The following is a 19,887-nucleotide window of genomic DNA, read 5'->3' as shown; positions in this document are numbered from 1 at the left end:
CGGGCGAAAGGCGGGGTACACCCTGGACAAGTCGCCAGGTCATCACAGGGCTGACACATAGACACAGACAACCATTCACACTCACATTCACACCTACGGTCAATTTAGAGTCACCAGTTAACCTAACCTGCATGCCTTTGGACTGTGGGGGAAACCGGAGCACCCGGAGGAAACCCACGCGGACACGGGGAGAACATGCAAACTCCGCACAGAAAGGCCCTCGCCGGCCACGGGGCTCGAACCTGGACCTTCTTGCTGTGAGGTGACAGCGGTAACCACTACACCACCGTGCCGCCCGCAGGATACTTTTTGAACAAAAAATAAATCAAGAAAGTTTTATTACCAAAGGAAAAAAGCAACATTTATTTCCCTATTCTTTATCGACTTAAATGTTCCTTTTGTTAATTTTTAAAAAAAAAGTTTAATTTTCTTAATAACCAACAATAATGATTTACCCACATTTGTAAAATTCAGGGTAAACTCTAAACAACCTCATCTCATCTCATCATCTCTAGCCGCTTTATCTTTCTCCAGGCAAGCTGGAGCCTATCCCAGCTGACTACGGGCGAAAGGCGGGGTACACCCTGGACAAGTCGCCAGGTCATCACAGGGCTGACACATAGACACAGATAACCATTCACACTCACATTCACACCTACAGTCAATTTAGAGTCACCAGTTAACCTAACCTGCATGTCTTTGGACTGTGGGGGAAACCGGAGCACCCGGAGGAAACCCACGCGGACACGGGGAGAACATGCAAACTCTGCACAGAAAGGCCCTCGCTGGCCACGGGGCTCGAACCCAGGACCTTCTTGCTGTGAGGCGACAGCGCTAACCACTACACCACCGTGCCGCCCTACTCTAAACAACCTATTCATTGAAATATTAAATTTTATTAAAAACGAACAAGTTAATAACAAATAGGCCTTTTCTTAATCAACATTTATGAACTTTTGTACTATTTTCATTTGCTTCTCTTTGCTTTATCTTTCAGCAGTCTATAAAAAGAGCTCAGATTTCTTCTTAAATCTATTTGTACAATCACACAACCGCTCTTTCCCAGTTTAGATCTGTGTGTGTGTTTTCTCGCCGCATTCACGCTGTGTTATAGAGCCCTATACTCCCGCGGGACCCGACGCAAAGCAGTGCGATGCGGGACAAATTTTGAAAGCTCATTGCGGGCGGGAGGGGGAGTGCACAATGCGGGAGCGGGCGGGAGAGGTGATAAGCTGCAGTCCCGCTAACTAAAAACGTGTTTAAAATAAAATTAATAAATTATTAATTTATGTCCATCATATATAATTTGTGCTGGATATTTTATTTGGCATTAATAAAAACATTTTAAGATGCCTAAATTTGCGGATGTGGTCTAATCTCGCGTACGTTTCCGATTCCTTTCCGCTCTTCCGTGTTTGAGATCTCCGATCATGGCAGAAGAGCAGAGCTCCTCTAGTGAAGCTCACAATGGGTATCTCTGTAAAGCCTCAGCTGCGCATGCCGCCTAGCAACGCGCACCCTCGCTACGTGCGCTAGGTGAAGGATCGGTCAGTGGAGAGCTCAGCTAAGCTCAGCATGTTTAATTCCCCAAGCCAATGACATGAACTTTCGTGAGAAATAACGCGAATGTCTGCATCATGCGGGATTTGCGGGCGGGAGCGGGACAAAATATGGCAGGCGCAGGCGGGAGCGGGACTGAAAATCATAATTCTTTGCGGGAGCGGGACTGAAAATTCTGTCCCGCGCAGACCTCTACTGTGTTACTTCCGTCTAAGGTGAAGTCACGTGTATTCTCGCTATTGTGTGTTACTGCGCTCTCTGCTGTCTAAACAATGCAATTACAGCTCAGAAAAACAGATTACGGAGCCTGATAATTATAATTGTGATTTGTTTGTTTTTTTATTTCATCGATTCAAATCATCATAAAATTTATCATGATTTATCGCTGAATGAAATATATCATTACAGGCCTGATACCTACAGTATAGCTTTGTATTAATTACCACAAATGAGACTGAAGCATCAGTGTTACAACGTTATTGATTTTCAAGGCAATTCACGTCGGAGCAACGTTTCAGTTATTTTGTATAGTCTCTGTGAAGATTATACTGTTAACCTAGTGGTTAGGGTGTCTGCCTCTGGACCGGGAGATCTTGAGTTCTACTCGTGATTGGGTCATACCAAAGACCATCATAAAAAAATGGTACCTCCTGTCATGTGGCGAGGCACGCCGCAATACAGATGTGAGTAGGGAGTCAAACTTAAGCGCCCCCCACTGTAACCCTAGCTATGTAACAGGAGAGAGGCTGAGGGCTACTGAAACGGAGATCGGTGCCGCCCAATGCGCCTTAAGGGCGTGGTTAGTACTAGGACAGGAGACTGCCTGAGAAGACCAGGTGCTGGTACAGGAAGGACGGGAGAACTGTGATTATATGTGACCCCTCACCGAATCCAGGGACACATGTCGGCCGAAACGAATCCGAGATAATCGCAAAAGAAGCATTTTTTTTTCGAAATTTGTGATTTTTGTTTTTTTCCATCATGTGCAAGTTGAGATCTTGAAGAATGCAATCAGTATTTCAGATAATAGACTGTTTTGTTGGAAAAGCATACATCTTTTGTTGCAAATTGTCTCGTTTTTGTCAGGACTGTAGCCTGCTGGGGGGTGTGGGTAAATTACCATATGGGCCATTCACATGATGATTTAAGTCTTTTTTTTTTTTCCGCGAATCAGCTGTATGATCCGGGCTGAGAGCATGGCTACTTAACTGCATACAGGCGTGTGATTTCACTATGGAATGAGTTACTAAACAGAGCGCAGAGGAGCTGAAACACCGCGAAGCAAACAGACACACGGTATTTACATCGGAGATAACCATTTCTAGCAAAAAAAAAACCGCAACCTCGTTTTCCAGATTGAATGGAATACTTGAATGATCGGATGATACACGGACCGTTCTAGGATTACATTCCATCGGAGGCATTGATGTGTGCAAGGCGCTGTTTCTCTTTCTGATGGGGTAAGTTTATTAATCTAAGGCTGTGTGGTTATTTTTGCAGATAACAGAGAGTGTTGTGGTTTGGTTAAGCCTAGGTCACAACCGGACGTACGATTTTTTGGCCGTGTGATTTTTGGCGTTTCCCAAATCGCTGCGTTTTTTTTTTTGTTCACGGACAAAGACGCGCGTTGGCCGTAAGTTTGTCTTGCAACCTGAAAAAAACGTAAGCGCCCGTAGAGTTTGTTTCACATGACAAAGAACCTCTGCGGCCGGTTTGCGGCTCGAAAATCAGCACATCACACGTGCGCTCTCGTGCTTTTCACACGCGCGCTCTCGTGCGTTTCATGCGCGCTCTCCGTGCGTTTCTTGCGTTTTTTGCATGTAGACCGGCCGTAGGAGCACATACGGCCGGTTGTGACCGAGGCTTTACATGAAACTAGTGTTGTGTTAGTTGTGTCATCATTGTGCTATCTTTCTTTCTTACGGTGTGAGTAATTTTCCAACCACAAAACGTTGAAGTATACTTTAGGACTTATTTTTGTACTTCATAATTGTTTTGGGCATACTTTGCATGGAAGGAAAATTGACGTGGTGATCTTTGTTTACATGAAAGTAGCATCGTGCTAGCTCGTAGGGGGTAGGGCTTTTCTTAATGTCATACAAATGAGCAGCATTATGTGCCCGCCCTGCACCCAGAGTAGCTGAGATGGAAAACTTTGAGGGCGATTTTCTCCCTTTTCTGTTTTAAGAGGTATGCACTTTCAAAAGGCCACACATTCTTCAAATATTGTCAGATCTCCACATGGAAGGCATCATTGGAAAGCTTAGAAACTGTACTTTCTGAATCTGTCAATAACTCAAAATGCCCCCGGGCCGACATGTGTCCCTGGATTCTGTGATCGGCCACATATTTCATACTGTAATAAAAGATTACATGTATGTAGAAAATTGAGGAATGTACTTATTTGTCGTAGTAGTTAAAGGCCTGTGTGCTCGAAGTAACCCATCAGATTAGTGTAAGTTGTCCATGGCCTGAAGCCAGTCGAATCATACAGCGCGACATTGCGCTTCCTTCAAGTTAACAAGTCGACTAATTGCTCAAAAAAGAAAATACCAAGAGTCAGTTTTCAAAATATGTACCGTATTTTCTGGACTATAGAGCGCACCTGTATATAAGCCGCATCCGCTCTATTTAAAAAAAAAAATTAAAAAAAAGATATACAAGCCGCACCGGGCTATAAGCCGCAGATATCTATGTTGAAAAATTAGATATTTACTGCATGTACAGAACGATTTTGTACTGTAAATGTACATGTATGTACCTGAACAGATTCTTTCCAAACAGTGCCTTTTAACACGGCAGCAACTTCGCTGATTAAAACGGAACAGAACCAAGAGAAAATAACCGGTATTTATTTACCTTCATTTCTCCTGTGTTTGAAACCACAAGTCACTTTAATCATCTTCGCTGGATTTGAAAATAATTACCAGTTAGTAATTTGTCGTGCGTGTTCTATCTGCTAAAGATCTGCTAATTCTTCTTTGCATTGATTTTTCGTCTATCTTATTTTTGATTCTACTTCCGGTTAGAGTGCCCCTAGCGGTGGAAGAAAAATCCACAGAATAGCCGCAACTTTGTATAAGCCGCATGGTTCAAAACCTAGGAAAAAAGTAGCGGCTTATAGTCCAGAAAATACGGTACTTCTGTGAGTGGTGAGAAAAAACTTGCATAAAGTGAGAGGAAACACTGATGTAATGTAGGAAGCAATGTATGAGCAGGAACAAACAAACAAACAAACATGACCTTCACCCATGAATCGTTATGTCTGACATTTGATTCTTGCTTCCTGTGAATTTCTTCAGTAGTAACTTGAAAAGAATGAATCACTGACACAAGAAAAGTAAATGCAACCCAAAAGATCTGTTCACCAGATAACAGGGTTACTTCCTGCTCGACAATCTTCGAGCACTTATGATAGCCAGATTCTGAACACCGAACACATCTCTCACTTAGAAACTAATTTGGGCTGGAAGGAAATCACACCATTCCAAGAGCGAAACGGGGGAAATGCGCACTCTCTCCAGTGTAAACGGCGCCGAGAGCGAGAGAATTAGGGGAAAGCAGTCAAATTTCACCGCCTACTTTTCTCCCAAAAATGAAAAGCATCAGTGAAGTCGATGCATGCTGAGCAGACAGGCCGGGGTGCTGAGGTGCAGGAGGAGGGTCTGTCTCTGAGAAGTGGCCATTCAATTCTGATTATAGCCACCTAATAGAAAGTAATGAGAGGGGCCTATGCTCCAGTGGCTTTGGCTTTTCCCCAGCGGGGCAGCAGCGCTCTGTGCAAAGGCCAGACCACTGCAGCACTGATTGAGTCTGACAATCAGGCTGAAGGTGTAAGGGCAAGAAATGTGGAAAGGAAAGGGAGGGGGAGAGACTGTAAATGTGGCGAGTTAGGGCAGGTAACTTCTCTGTCGTCAGCAGAATGACATAAAGGACTGGGAAACATTCTGCATCTTCTCTTTCCATTTCTTCTTATTATTATTTTTGGTGAGTTATCATCAAGCGATCGACATCTAATTTTGGCAGGGGCCAGATTGTTGAGGACAGCACACTACAAAGTGAAGACATCGGTCAAAATTAAAAGCGTTATCGGATTTCAAGAATTCCAATAAACGCAGGATTTTAGTGTAAATCAATACACACGCACTGTCAGGGCTCGACGTTAACGTTTTCACCCACTCGTCCAACCGGATAAGCAGCCAGATTTTTCACTTGTCCTGACTTTTTATTATTCCCATGTTTCAATGAAAGGAAAGTGATGAACAAAAGTTTATCCAAAAGCAGGTATAGTTATGATAATCATTCTGCTTCAATGATTTATAGTCTTTCAATAAAACTCAAACTTTAACTGGGACAATAAACTGAAACTATCCAAAGCCCCATTATAGTGCGCGTGGTGTTAAAACTCCTGACCTGATCTACAAGTTAGACTCGCTGAGATTCAAAGCTTCTGGAGGAAATAAAGTTCTTTTTTTTTTTGCGCTCCGATTTCCATCAAATCCTGCGTTCTGATTGGCTGGCAAGTGGGTCCTTATCCTACGGTACGGACCCCAGTTACGGACCTCTGGCGACTTGCTCGTTCACAACAACAACATACATAGTAGCAATTTTTATCAACATTTATCTTTTTTATAAGATTTATTTATAAGATTATCAAAAATCTTATAAATTAGAACAGGATAAAGTGGCTAGAGATAATGAGATGAGATTTCTCAGGAGAATAGCATTAATTTTACAGCATGGATAGCGATAACGACAGTGTTCACGGCAAAAGCGAGTTTTACTACCCTGAGGAAGAAGAAATAAAAGAAAACATTTCAGGAGAAAGCTAAAAACCTGTAACTGTTGCTAACGCCGAGCAAAAACATGGCTGAATCCTGAATGACTCGATTTTGTATAAATGGGGGACTACATAGGCGGCAAAATGTAGTTTTCTTTTCCTGCCATGGAAGTGCACTTGTATCCCGAGGAGGAAGCAATTTGCATTACAGCCGTGAATGAGGATTCAAAATAGCATTAATTTTACAGCATGGATATGATAACGACAGTGTTCACAGCGAAAGCGAGTTTTACTACCCTGAGGAAGAAGAAATAAAATAAAACATTTCGGGAGAAAGCTAAAAACCTGTAACTGTTGCTAACGCCGAGCAAAAACATGGCTGAATCCTGAATGACTCAATTTCGTATAAATAGGGGACTACATAGGCAGCAAAATGTAGTTTTTTTCCTGCCATGGAAGTGCACTTGTATACCGAGGAGGAAGCCATTTGCATTACAGCCGTGAATGAGGATTCAAAATGGCAGCTCGCCTCAGTTTTCCCTTTCGGGCGCTCTCGTTTTCTGTTAGAATTTGGTAAAGAAAAAAATAAATATATTATTTACCAGCTAAAGGTCGGTCCGTATGGTGAAATGCCGTGACCTCGGCCTTAAATACTGACCTCGGCCCAGAGGGCCTCGCTCAGTACTTTCAAGACATCGGTCACGGTATTTCACGATACGGACCTCCCAGCTGGGAAATAACATATATATCTTCGTTAATCCAGTAAAACCTGAAGTATAAATTAATTTAAAGAAATGACACTGAAAGGAAACAAGTTGGACGTGATAAAGGCGACAGAATCATGTTGTGAACGAAACAAAACGTGAATAAGTTCTGCACTGTCGTAAAATTCCCGCAAAATATTTTACCACATTTGTGATGGTTAATGTGAACCATACAAAAGAAAAATACAACAAATGAAATGAAGATTCACCACGGAAATTTATTTTATTGAGCTATTTGATGGCCATTTCTCAGATTTCGATGAATTCAGAGTCTAATAATCTATAATTAGACATTATGACGTGTTTTTTTTTTTTTTCCAAACGCACCTGCTGCACTTGACTTCCCCAGGATCGCATAAACAATAACACGGCCGGATCGAGTGGATTGCACTAGTTCTGTTGGAACTTTTTTGATGTAACTCTGGAATAATTCCAATAAAAATGGTGATTTTCAACAATCCCTAAAAGACAAAGCATAAGGTATAATTACTATATTGTCTGAGGCGGTTAAATGTAATACTCCGTTGAGTAATTTTCTCTAGTCTGTAAACCAAATTAGATCAGCCCATATGTAGAAAATGTGACAAAATACATGAACGACTTATACTATTTATGTAAACTGCTTATTACTCTCATCTCATTATCTGTAGCCGCTTTATCCTGTTCTACAGGGTCGCAGGCAAGCTGGAGCCTATCCCAGCTGACTACGGGCGAAAGGCGGGGTACACCCTGGACAAGTCACCAGGTCATCACAGGGCTGACACATAGACACAGACAACCATTCACACTCACATTCACACCTACGCTCAATTTAGAGTCACCAGTTAACCTAACCTGCATGTCTTTGGACTGTGGGGGAAACCAGAGCACCCGGAGGAAACCCACGCGGACACGGGGAGAACATGCAAACTCCACACAGAAAGGCCCTCACCGGCCACGGGGCTCGAACCCGGACCTTCTTGCTGTGAGGCGACAGCGCTAACCACTACACCACCGTGCCGCCCCTTATTACTCTGATTTAAGTAATTTTTTATATTCAATTGCAACTTTAAGCAAGTCTTCAAGGAGCTTGGCCTCATCATGTAGCCTTAGCAGCGAGCCGGCTAGTGTAAATAACATGCACATGAACAAATGACACTGTTCAACTCACCTCAACATGTCTTTTATAATCGTTTAACCTGCCATGGACAATACTAAAGTCACTGTTACAAACAGTACAGCGCACAACACCGGCATTATTTATCCCTATTACGCAAGGGGACACCTTTCGTGTCGTCTGAGGTGATGTGGGTTTTTGGGGCACTCTGCCATGACACTCCTAGACACGATGGACTCTCGGTCCGGGAGAGAAGACGTAAAACCCGTCCACACAAAACAATGATTGGTCCATTTACCAAGACAGAGCAATCAGCATGCGCTCTCTCCCCCCCTCTCGCTTGAGATTCTGGGATATTGTATCTCATTTGCGGGCGTCAGGGAGCCACTATCAAAATGCAGGAGACTCCTGGAACTTCCGGGAGACTTGGAAATAATTCAACTTGCCCCGTCGGACAAGCGGATCCAGATTTGACTTGTCCGGACCAAACATTTAGTTGTCCTGGACAGTCGGACGACTGTTAATGTCGAGCCCTGGCCGTTAATCTGACATCTTTTAGATGCAACATAAGCAGATCGAGAAGAGCTGGCCGAAAGAAGTAAATACCACAGTCTTACCTTTTTAAAAAATGTAGCAGGTTTATTAAAGGTGCATATTATGGTATGTATTTAGAAAAACAAAAAATCGACTGAAGAATTTTCCCATTTCCCCATGCTTAAGATTCTGCAAATCCATAGGATGAATTATTAGTCAAGTCAGATTTTTTTTTTTCCCGTAAACACATACACATTGCACCTTTCGATCTTTGTTGCACTGCTTTATTCACTTGGGACTTTTAGTTGTTTAAGTGCATCGTATACTCCATCGAGCGCTGTTGCCCAGAAAAACGTTCTGCCTGCAGCTTTAAAAGGCTTTACACATGGCAGGCATATCTCTCTCCCTGCTTCCCACAAGAAAAGTCCGACTTTCTGCTCAGCACAGCTTTTCATATACCGTCTCTCGCGTGGTAACCATAGTGACAGCAAGCACAGTTAGTGCTTAGCCAAGCACGACTGTGTTATTTTATATCCACGGCTACATAAACACAGAAAAACATCTCATCAGAACTCAAAGCCGTTTGATCGCCTCTTTGTGTACTTCTGAACAAAATACTGTATAAATATACCTACGGAGACAGGAGGGTGTTTTCTCGTCTTGTGCATGTACAGGATGGGTTCTTGGGGTTGAGAATGGTCGCCGGTATTTCTTTGAATGCTGTTATGTTTCTGATAGTGAATGACATCTCTATCGGCAAAGAAATGGGACAGAGCTACGGTGGTGGTGTTCATGTGCTTCTTCTTCATTCTCTGCTGATTGCAGAGAAGCACAAAGCCCTTCCTGAACAAGGCTGTCATTGGATTGTGGGATATTTCACACAATGCCATTAGCCTTGTATTTTATTTGTTCTACTTATAGAAATTAATCATAAGGATAAGAAAGATTTTGTTTGACATGAACAATACTTAGAATAATTGAAAAATACTTGGTTGATAAAGGAAATGAATAAAAGACCAAGGACGGACAGACAACGGTACTGTACAGAAAGACTGGCAGAACCTAAGAAGAAGAAAATAATCAGTTCAATTTATATAGCGCCTTTCTCACACTCAAGGTCGTTTTACAACGAGGGGGAAAATAAGTCCACCAAAAGCGGGTCAGGATGTAACTCCAATGGCGTAGAGACCACAGTCCCACCAAAAGGCGCACGAAGATAAATCCTACACCACCTGCACAGCCGCCGCCGGGCAACATCGCTCGGAACACCGCGCCAAGCACGGAAGCACCGCCGCACAGAGCGCTGGACAACCTAACGTTCAAAAGAGCAACGCGCTCACTGCAGTCCATAGCGAGGAGCACAGGCATCACCCATGGCAGACCAAGGCCTGAAGGAAACCGACGCCCAAAAACTGGGTCCGGAGCTACACCACAACTGATGGACAAAACATTCAAACCAACACCAAACCATACAAACACAAAAAAGAAAAACAAAATGGAAAAAAAAAAAGAAAAAGCTCCGGTGAGAAGCGGCAGCCAGAAAGCGCACAGCGTACTCTCAACCGGAAACAGAAAAAAAAAAAAAAAAAATGAAACCTACCATCAATTCGGCTCACCAGCTCCTCCAGAGCCTTCACTTTCCTCTGGATCCCCGGCTGGGCAAAAGTGTAGTTGTCCTGAAAACAAAAAAAAGAGAGGAACAAAAACAAGTCAGGCACAGCTCGAACTAACAAATTTCATTATTATTCCATTGATCCAGAAATATGAGAGAGAGAGAGAGAGAGAGAGAGAGAGAGAGAGAGAGGTACAGTATGATGTCGTCGTTATTGTCACGTCCCTGCGGAGAGCTCATTTACAATACATTTACATCACTGCAATTAAAAGTCATTGATCGCATAAAACAGAATCCATTAGCGATGCTTACATAATGTCTTTATGCCTCAGAGATTTTTACAGCATAACGATAACCATGGGAAAAAGACCATCAAGAACACAGTTAACACGCTCTCGATCTCTCACAAAGACACAAACACAAAGGCCTATGGGTATCGTCAATTTCAGAGTACCAAGCACATAACTCCCCACCCCCCATATATAAAAAACTATATACCCACACACACACAAATCAGGATGGCCATAGCGAGTGTAGCTGTGTGCTGGGAATAGTCAGCTCCATAATTAAGTGATAATATTCATCATGGTCTTGTGGCCCACAGTGCAGCATAATTACCACATTCATTTCGGCGTGTGCCGCTGGCCCTCGTGACCAGACAGCCGCTTAGGAATCCTGCTCCACGCCTCCATGTACCTCCTCGCCCATTTCTATAGAGGATGTGCAGTCACGTGACCCGCACGTGTGTACTCCGCCCACTCCGGCATATTGGACGGCGTCAGGATTGTTTACCTTGCGTGAGCGTAATGGATCCAGGCAGTAATCCCCAAGAAAATTCGGAAAATACCCCATCTACATCGTGCGATAACTTGTCTAAGTTTGTTCAGCATCTTGAAGGTGACGTGAGGCAGCGTTACGTGGAAAAGTGTTCCAGGTTGGGGATTGCAGATCTGTACAACTTGCCGCAATCCTTGTTCAGGGAAATTCGGAGCTGCGGTGCCGGCGATTTGCCCGATCTGGCCTACCACAACATTTACAATTTTCTCGTTAATCGTGAATCGTGTTACACTGGCAAAGCCCTCAAAGCTTACAAGAGCCTGGAAGCTTATAAATATTTTGTTGCGGGATGATGGGTATCCCAACTATACCTCTGGAAGGTTCCGAAGAAGAATGTCTACTTGATAACCTCACGGGTAAGTGGCATTAAGACGTTTATCATAAAGAGACTATGCAGGACGTTTTATCTTAAGAATGTTCGAAATTTAAACTCAGTTCCAGATAATGACAGGGTTGTAAATATGTATGTTTTTGTCTGAAAAACAGTAAATCTGCGCAGCTTCCGCGAAAACTTGGGCAGTTTTCTTCTCATACTTCCTGTTTTTCATGGACTGTAAGGCATTTGCTTATTTAGTAATTTTAATACAGAATTTACTCTGATGAAATTATTCAGACACTCCAACGCCCCCCTAAAGAAAAAAAACGGATCTGCGCGATTCAGCCGTGAAAAAGGCGGCATCCGCCGTTTGCATCCCTGTTTAAACTCATAGGTTAACCGACTTTAACCGGCTAATGAGGCTCGGTGGTCGGTCAAGATTTTTTTTTAGTTTTCGCCATCCCTACTATGGATTGGCCTTTCAAAGGCATATATGAGCCAAAAAGATAAAACATTGTCATAGACTAGGCCAGGGTAGTAGGGCTAGGCATAGCCATTTTAAACATTAGACTGTCTAGTTTCTAAGTATGCAGTTATCATTCAATCAGAAAATCAACTGAACAGATGTACTAGGAGTATTGAATTAGAAGATTACACCAAATGCTGAACAAGATATAACTATTCTCGAAAGATCTACTCCCACACACTTGATAATTAGAACGGGTTCGTCTAAGTTCTATGCGCGGCCTTGCCGTCCAAAATGGCGGATAACGAATATCACATGACCTCGTGACGTCACGTGCACACACTCTATACCGATGAGCGAGCTGTTGACCGAGTAGCGTTTTACCACCGCTTCGGGAAGTTGACCAGTGGAATACCGCATGCATGCAGAGGGTTAAGGAAGATGAATAGTGTGCTCAAAGTGCTAGACAGGGATATTGATAAACAATAGTGGCTGAAGACCCATCATTCACAGCAATTACAGGACTGTTGGAGAAGCCTGGGTGCTGGAGTGGAGTGTGTGCTTGTGGGCAGGTCTCAGGCAAAATGGTGACAACTCACTTACCCACACACAAATAAAGCCCTGTCCACACTAGGGATTTTGTACTGATACGAAACTACTTTCGTACCGCAACACCTGTCCACACTAGCAACTATACCGGCACTGTAGCGGTATAACTGTATCGGTACGAAACCCACAAATGTATGGGTTTCGTACCGGTACAGTATCGGTACTGTAGCGCTTCGCTGTAGTGTGGACAGATGAAGCGGTTCTGTATCGATACAAATATAATGCGCATGCGCAAAGTCACACACCTCAATCGATGTCTTCGCTGAATAAAATAGTGAAGAACGGAGATTCGTTTGTTTCTTTCTCAACTGCCTCGCGCGTTTTATACGATTCGACTGAATAAATGACCACCAGAAATACAGACTGTACATTGACAACAAAAAGCACACACACGTTGTTTCATCCGTACGGAAGCCGAGCGAGGCCCTTCATATAATCCTTTTTTTATTCACCTTGTTATCCCGAGATAACGACATAATTAATTCAGGATCTCGAGAAAACAACACAACTAATTTGAGATCTCGAGAAAACAAAACCGTTATTTCGAGATCTCGAGAAAACAAAACAATGATTTCATGATCTCAAGTAAACAGCTGAGAAATGGTTCATTCAGGTGCGCCAAGAGACTTGTGATATGCTGACTTTGGGGCTATTTCTCATTCTGTATAGACGCAACTTTGGTCATTAGAATGTCTGGAATAATCGATCACCTAATAAGGCAATATTTTGATCAGGGGTTGACACAGGGAGAGATTGCATTAAGTCTTTTAATAAGGGATCATTTCAAAATTAGTCCGCGGCACCTCCGCAGAAGACTGGCCCGGCTTCGTCTCTACCGACGGAGATACAGTGATCCAGCTGAGATCATGAAATAATTGTTTTGTTTTCTCGAGATCTCGAAATAACGGATGCCATATATTCTCGGAAGGAATTTACTTCGTAACCACGGAAACATTTCACGCACACGCGCATTTCAACTACCGTGAAAGAAAACCGCAAACATTTCTTGCTAGTGTGGACAGATGCACTAAACTGTACCGGTATACTTTGTATCGATACAGTTATACCACTTTCGTACCGGTATAAGTGTGAACACAGCATAAGAAGTACTACTGAGGAAAGGTGGCTTTACAGCATGCGAGGTTCGCATGATTCTGCTGTTGCAGGGGGAAATAAATACACACACACAAAATAGATATAAGCGGCGATGACGGACCCGAGCACCTCCGGTATACCAAATCTGGCATGCTGTGGGTGGTAAAAGAGAGCAACTGGACTTGCTTGAAGATTCCTGAAGACGTTTCACCTCTCATCCGAAAGGCTTCTTCAGTTCTGTCTGACTGATAGGGATAAAATATCTGATGCTCCCTACCAGTCAGACAGAACTGAAGAAGCCTTTCGGATGAGAGGTGAAACGTCTTCAAGAATCTTCAAGCAAGTCCAGTTGCTCTCTTTTACCACCCACAGTTTACCATGACCTGGATGACTGAGAATCTTCACAGACAAATCTGGCATGAATTCAACAAAGTGCCTTGGAGAAGAACGTCAAAATGTAACGTGTCAAAACGCACAAAATCAAAAATAACTCACTTCCTGTTGAGTACGGCTAAGACAATGTATATTACAATTCTGTTTGTCTTGCGGCATCCCACACACCTACCAAATTTGGCACAGATACACTACCGTTCAAAAGTTTTGGGGTCACCCAGACAATTTTGTGTTTTCCGTGAAAAGTCACACTTTTATTTACCACCATAAGTTGTAAAATGAATAGAAAATATAGTCAAGACATTTTTCTGGCCATTTTGAGCATTTAATCGACCCCACAAATGTGATGCTCCAGAAACTCAGGCTACATCCACACGACAACGGCAACGAGATGTTATTAAAAAAAATATCGCGTCCACATGGGCAACGATCAGTAAAATATCAGGTCCATATGGCAACGCAACGCTTGCTGAAAACGATGCAATACACATGCCACACCTCTAGGGGTGCTGTAAGACGGTCCCTTCGGAGACACCAGAACAATAGAAGAAGTAAGGACGCATGCGCATGAACTATTATGTGCGAGACTTCATATTAGCCACAAAGTCAGAAAAATCTGTTCGTAAAATTACGTTATAATGACCAAATACAATGAAAAGTATTTTTCCAGTCTCACCTGTGAAAGGTAATCCCATGTGATCTCGTTTGGACGGCAAACCTATTGGTACAGTTAAACGCAGCACATGAATGAGGCATCTTTATTCTCCGCTTTGACCCATCCAATATGGCAGCGAGGATGACGCATGATTCTACGCGGAAGGCGGCGTCTTTAATGGTCTGGAATAAATTGAATGCTACACGTTGATGGATTACTTTGTTCTTCTACGCCCTTTTTGAGGAATGTATTGTAGGACTTAAACCAACATCTGAAGAGGTGAGATCGCTCCTTTTTTTCCCTATTTTTGCTGGCAGGATTGACTCTGCCCTAAGGGCTATTCTCTCTCTCTCTCTCTCTCTCTCTCTCTCTCTCACTTTGCACCATTACACAATAAATATTCACAGTGAAAATATTTTGTAAGCGCGTTTCATGAACCAAGTTATAGGATTTGTTGACAACTCGCATCGAGTTCGTTACACTTCTACCCGGCGTGAAGCACTCACAGTCATGTGGTTGTGACGTCATCGTAAACAAATCTGTTCTACCCATCCAGACGACTTCGCAACGGCAACGTTGCCAGATCTTTCCACTCTGGAACCCGTTCTCAAAAGATTTCGTTTTGGGGCACCCAAAACGCCGGTGCCGTGTGGACGCCAGGCTGAAACGATAAACAATTGTATCGGATTCACCTGAATCCGTTGCCGTGTGGACAGGGCCTCAATCTGCTCAAAGGAAGGTCAGTTTTATAGCTTCTCTAAAGAGCTCAACTGTTTTCAGCTGTGCTAACATGATTGTACAAGGGTTTTCTAATCATCCATTAGCCTTCTGAGGCAATGAGCAAACACATTGTACCATTAGAACACTGGAGTGAGAGTTGCTGGAAATGGGCCTCTATACACCTATGGAGATATTGCACCAAAAACCAGACATTTGCAGCTAGAATAGTCATTTACCACATTAGCAATGTATAGAGTGGATTTCTGATTAGTTTAAAGTGATCTTCATCGAAAAGAACAGTGCTTTTCTTTCAAAAATAAGGACATTTCAAAGTGACCCCAAACTTTCGAACGGTAGTGTAGGTGAAACCAGGCAAAAGTCTCAATGACACGTGGGGGCGCTATGGAGTCCCCCGAACACACCCGGGGCCAAGCCTCTATCCCTGAGTAGCAGTGGCCAGGACTGATGTGTGTACCAAATTTCCTGAATTTTCACCCATGGGAACTACCTCAGAAATGGTCAAGTCTTGAAGAAAACAAAGAATAAGAGGAAGAATCCTTACGAAAACAACAGGGCCTTGCACCTTGGTGCAGCACCCTCCAGTGCTCGGGCCCTTAAGAAAAGAAAAAAAAAAACATCATAATCAGTCAAGGGTTGAAATCAGCGGTCTTGGAACAAAAACCTGAGCCACCGAGCTGCCCAAGGTAATCCAAATATCGGAAATTTAATGCCCCTCGTGTGTCTTTTGTTCAGAAGATTACACGTCAAGCACTAACCGTTCGGAAAACTCGTAATATCTCTGGGCAAATCCACACCCAACAAGCGACTCCAACAGGTGTTTGTGCTGTGGCTTGACAAAGAAGCAGCCCTTGCTGCTCTGACTCACAAGGGCAGACAGATATTGAGTGTGTCTAAGTGTTTAGTGTGTGTGTGTGTGTGTGTCTGTCTCCATCTTTGATGAGGCTTCAGAGAGCGAGGAAGCTTTAATGTGGCCTGGGAGCAGCTAAGGCGGCAAACGTCCCACAAGGGGAGAGAAGTCATTAACCGATAAACAATTGCGGCTGTCCTTCAGGCTGTGCAGTCGCTGCACTCCAGACGTGCCTTGCCTTGGAGGAATACACAAGGAGCTGCATCCCAACACTTAAACTGATTCCAGCTCTGGTGGTGTTTTTTTTTTTTAATCTTCTCTTCAACTCTCTTTTCCTATTCTCCGTGACCTCAAAATAGGACCGGCGGAGCAACCCTAAATATGGTAAAACAGATGGAACTGTTCGTGCCTGGCCTACTTTTTGCGAGCCTGAACCTACTCTTCAGCTGGAGCGATGACCCTTGAGATCACTTGCGGCTCAGTGAACATTAACGCCCAAAGTCTGGATAATCTATCTCTGCAGGAGCCTCTCTCTCTCTCTCTCCGGTAAAGTGGTGGGAGCGTGCTGGTAGGATGAATGTGTTTGATGTTTTGAAATGCAGGTGAATTTTAATGCAGAGGAACAGCCTGGTGCATTACAACATATAAGCGCAACATAATGTGTGGCTCAGAAAAAAACTGCACAACAGGCAGGCTCGTCATATTTTAATTTTGGTTTGAAGCCAGAACATCAGACGTTTTTTTTTTGTTTGTTTGTTTAAACACAGTTTTCCACTTATTGAGCGATTCTGAATTCCAAGCATCTACTTTAATTGTCTATATTGCACAACGGATTTGAGGCTGGAGGGACAAGGACGAACATGTGCTTCCTCAGAGACGTGTACAACCCTGCATCTTTCAGAACTACTGCTCCTGGAGGCACTTCAAGGAGCACTAACTCCTCTTCTCTGCTCTGCTAGGTACAGTATACATGAACTCAAAGCCTGATCCTGAATAAAACTCATCTTAAACTGTGTGACTTCAACGGTCTTTTATGCACATTACTTGTCGCACTGTGCAAGCTTAGTGACCCAATAAAACCTCGACTGAATGATAAAGACTTAAAATACAATGAAATAATAAGAATAATAAGTTTAATTTAGGGCGGCACAGAGGTGTAGTGGTTAGCGCTGTCGCCTCACAGTAAGAAGGTCCTGGGTTTGAGCCCCGTGGCCGGCGAGGGCCTTTCTGTGCGGAGTTTGCATGTTCTCCCCGTGTCTGCGTGGGTTTCCTCCGGGTGCTCCGGTTTCCCCCACAGTCCAAAGACATGCAGGTTAGGTTAACTGGTGACTCTAAATTGAGCGTAGGTGTGAATGTGAGTGTGAATGGTTGTCTGTGTCTATGTGTCAGCCCTGTGATGACCTGGCGACTTGTCCAGGGTGTACCCCGCCTCTCGCCCGTAGTCAGCTGGGATAGGCTCCAGCTTGCCTGCGACCCTGTAGAACAGGATAAAGCGTCTAGAGATGATGAGATGAGAAGTTTAATTTATATAGCGCCTTTCTCAAAACCCAACGTCGCTTTACAATTATACAGACGGAAAAAAAAAGTCCACCAAATAGAGGCCAGGATGTCATTCCAATGGTGTAGCAGCCATAGTCCCACCAAAAGGCGTACGAAGACAAGTCCCACACATCGCCAGCACAGCCGCTGGGCAACATCACTCAGAACACCTCGCCATGGATCCACAAAGCAAGCCCAGAAGCACCGCCACGCAGAGCGCTGGTATGTCCCAAACCACCTGCACAACCGCCAAGACGCCGCCGAGCAACATCGCTCAGAACTTCACGCCAAGCACTAAAGCACAGAGCGCTGGACAACTACGATGTTAAAATGAGCAACGAGCTCGCTGCAGTCCATATCTAGGAGCACAGGCATCACCCATGACGAACCAAGGCCTGGAAGGAACCGATGCCCAAAACTGGGTCCGGAGCTACTCCATCACTGGCGGACAAAAGCACTCGAACAAAAACAAACATCAAACTACACAAACACACACAAAAAAAATTAAAAATAAAAAAGGAAATAAAATAAAATGAGCCGGTGAGAAGCAGCAGCCAGAATGCACATGACGTACCCTCAACTGGAAACGGAAATCTTTTAAAGTGTTTACATCGTCTGTCAGCGCAATCCAGGATCATGCAGAGGCATTCTTCATGCTACATTTGAGGTAATAGGGATTTCTTTTTAGTCCATTTGCACGTTTTGTCAATGCCACTACTGTATTTGTAGCTGTCTGTCACATGCCATGCCGTCGTCCTATAGGTACACTACCGTTCAAAAGTTTGGGGTCACCCAGACAATTTTGTGTTTTCCATGAAAAGTCACACTTTTATTTCCCACCATAAGTTGTAAAATGAATAGAAAATATAGTCAAGACATTTTTCTGGCCATTTTGAGCATTTAATCGACCCCACAAATGTGATGCTCCAGAAACTCAATCTGCTCAAAGGAAGGTCAGTTTTATAGCTTCTCTAAAGAGCTCAACTGTTTTCAGCTGTGCTAACATAATTGTACAAGGGTTTTCTAATCATCCATTAGCCTTCTGAGGCAATGAGCAAACACATTGTACCATTAGAACACTGGAGTGAGAGTTGCTGGAAATGGGCCTCTATACACCTATGGAGATATTGCACCAAAAACCAGACATTTGCAGCTAGAATAGTCATTTACCACATTAGCAATGTATAGAGTGGATTTCTGATTAGTTTAAAGTGATCTTCATTGAAAAGAACAGTGCTTTTCTTTCAAAAATAAGGACATTTCAAAGTGACCCCAAACTTTCGAACGGTAGTGTACATTTCACCCGAACATTGTAGCAGCACTCAAAAATTTCCAGTGGTGCACTGTTACTATTAGAGCTGGGACCTGAGCTCAGTCAGAACTTAGCCAGACACACCAAAAAAACAATGGATTTTGCAAGGGATTAGCAACAGGCTGCAAGGTCACTCCGCTGTGTGTAGCTGTCGATGTTGATTTTTAAAGTAACTCCGTAAATTACACAGGGAAATGAATATTTAAGTCTGAGTGAAAAATACTGTGTGTGTGGAAGAAGAGTCTGGAGACAGAAATCTTAGTTTCTCGGTCGTTAGCCTGTGCTACTTGCTCTCGATAGCACTGGCTTGACTGCTTTATTAGCATTCGCTAACACTACTGATGAACGCTATACCGGCTGGAAGGTGACTTCACTGCTGTTCTGAGGGCACTGAATTAAGCATGGCATGAAGCTCGCGTTGGCCTTGGAGAAGGCTTAGAACGATTAATTTTTGGTCCCTCCAACTATAAATCAAAATCTGACTGGTTAATTCATCTGTCACTTCCTACATAAACATACACTGCCATGGCCTTCTGTCCCGGCAATGAAGTCCTAATCAATGAGTGAGCAGCTCGAAACTCTTCTCAACTGAGAGACAACAAACAAACAAAAAAAAAATCTCACTGGAGAACTCGATTTTAATGTTTTCAGGACAGTAACCCTTTCATTTCTGACGCAAAATGAGGCCAAATTAGAATTGGAAGAGAATAATTATAATGAAATTATGAAAG

At 43.4% G+C, this 19,887-nt stretch overlaps 1 protein-coding gene across 3 annotated transcripts in view; it reads right to left on the bottom strand.

Moving 5' to 3' along the window:
* tbc1d22a (TBC1 domain family, member 22a) overlaps positions 1 to 19,887 on the bottom strand; it is a 490,669-nt gene that overhangs the window by 172,587 nt on the left and 298,195 nt on the right. For all 3 annotated transcript variants that reach the window (XM_060903060.1, XM_060903062.1, XM_060903061.1), the window contains one exon: positions 10,335 to 10,410. In XM_060903060.1, the coding sequence (XP_060759043.1) occupies positions 10,335 to 10,410 (76 nt within the window). The remainder of the gene's footprint in view (positions 1 to 10,334; positions 10,411 to 19,887) is intronic.

The sequence above is a fragment of the Neoarius graeffei genome, chromosome 21, assembly GCF_027579695.1.
Source record: "Neoarius graeffei isolate fNeoGra1 chromosome 21, fNeoGra1.pri, whole genome shotgun sequence".
Taxonomy (NCBI): domain Eukaryota; kingdom Metazoa; phylum Chordata; class Actinopteri; order Siluriformes; family Ariidae; genus Neoarius; species Neoarius graeffei.
Note: the sequence above shows the minus strand (reverse complement) of the source record. Positions and strands in the feature narration are given on the sequence as shown.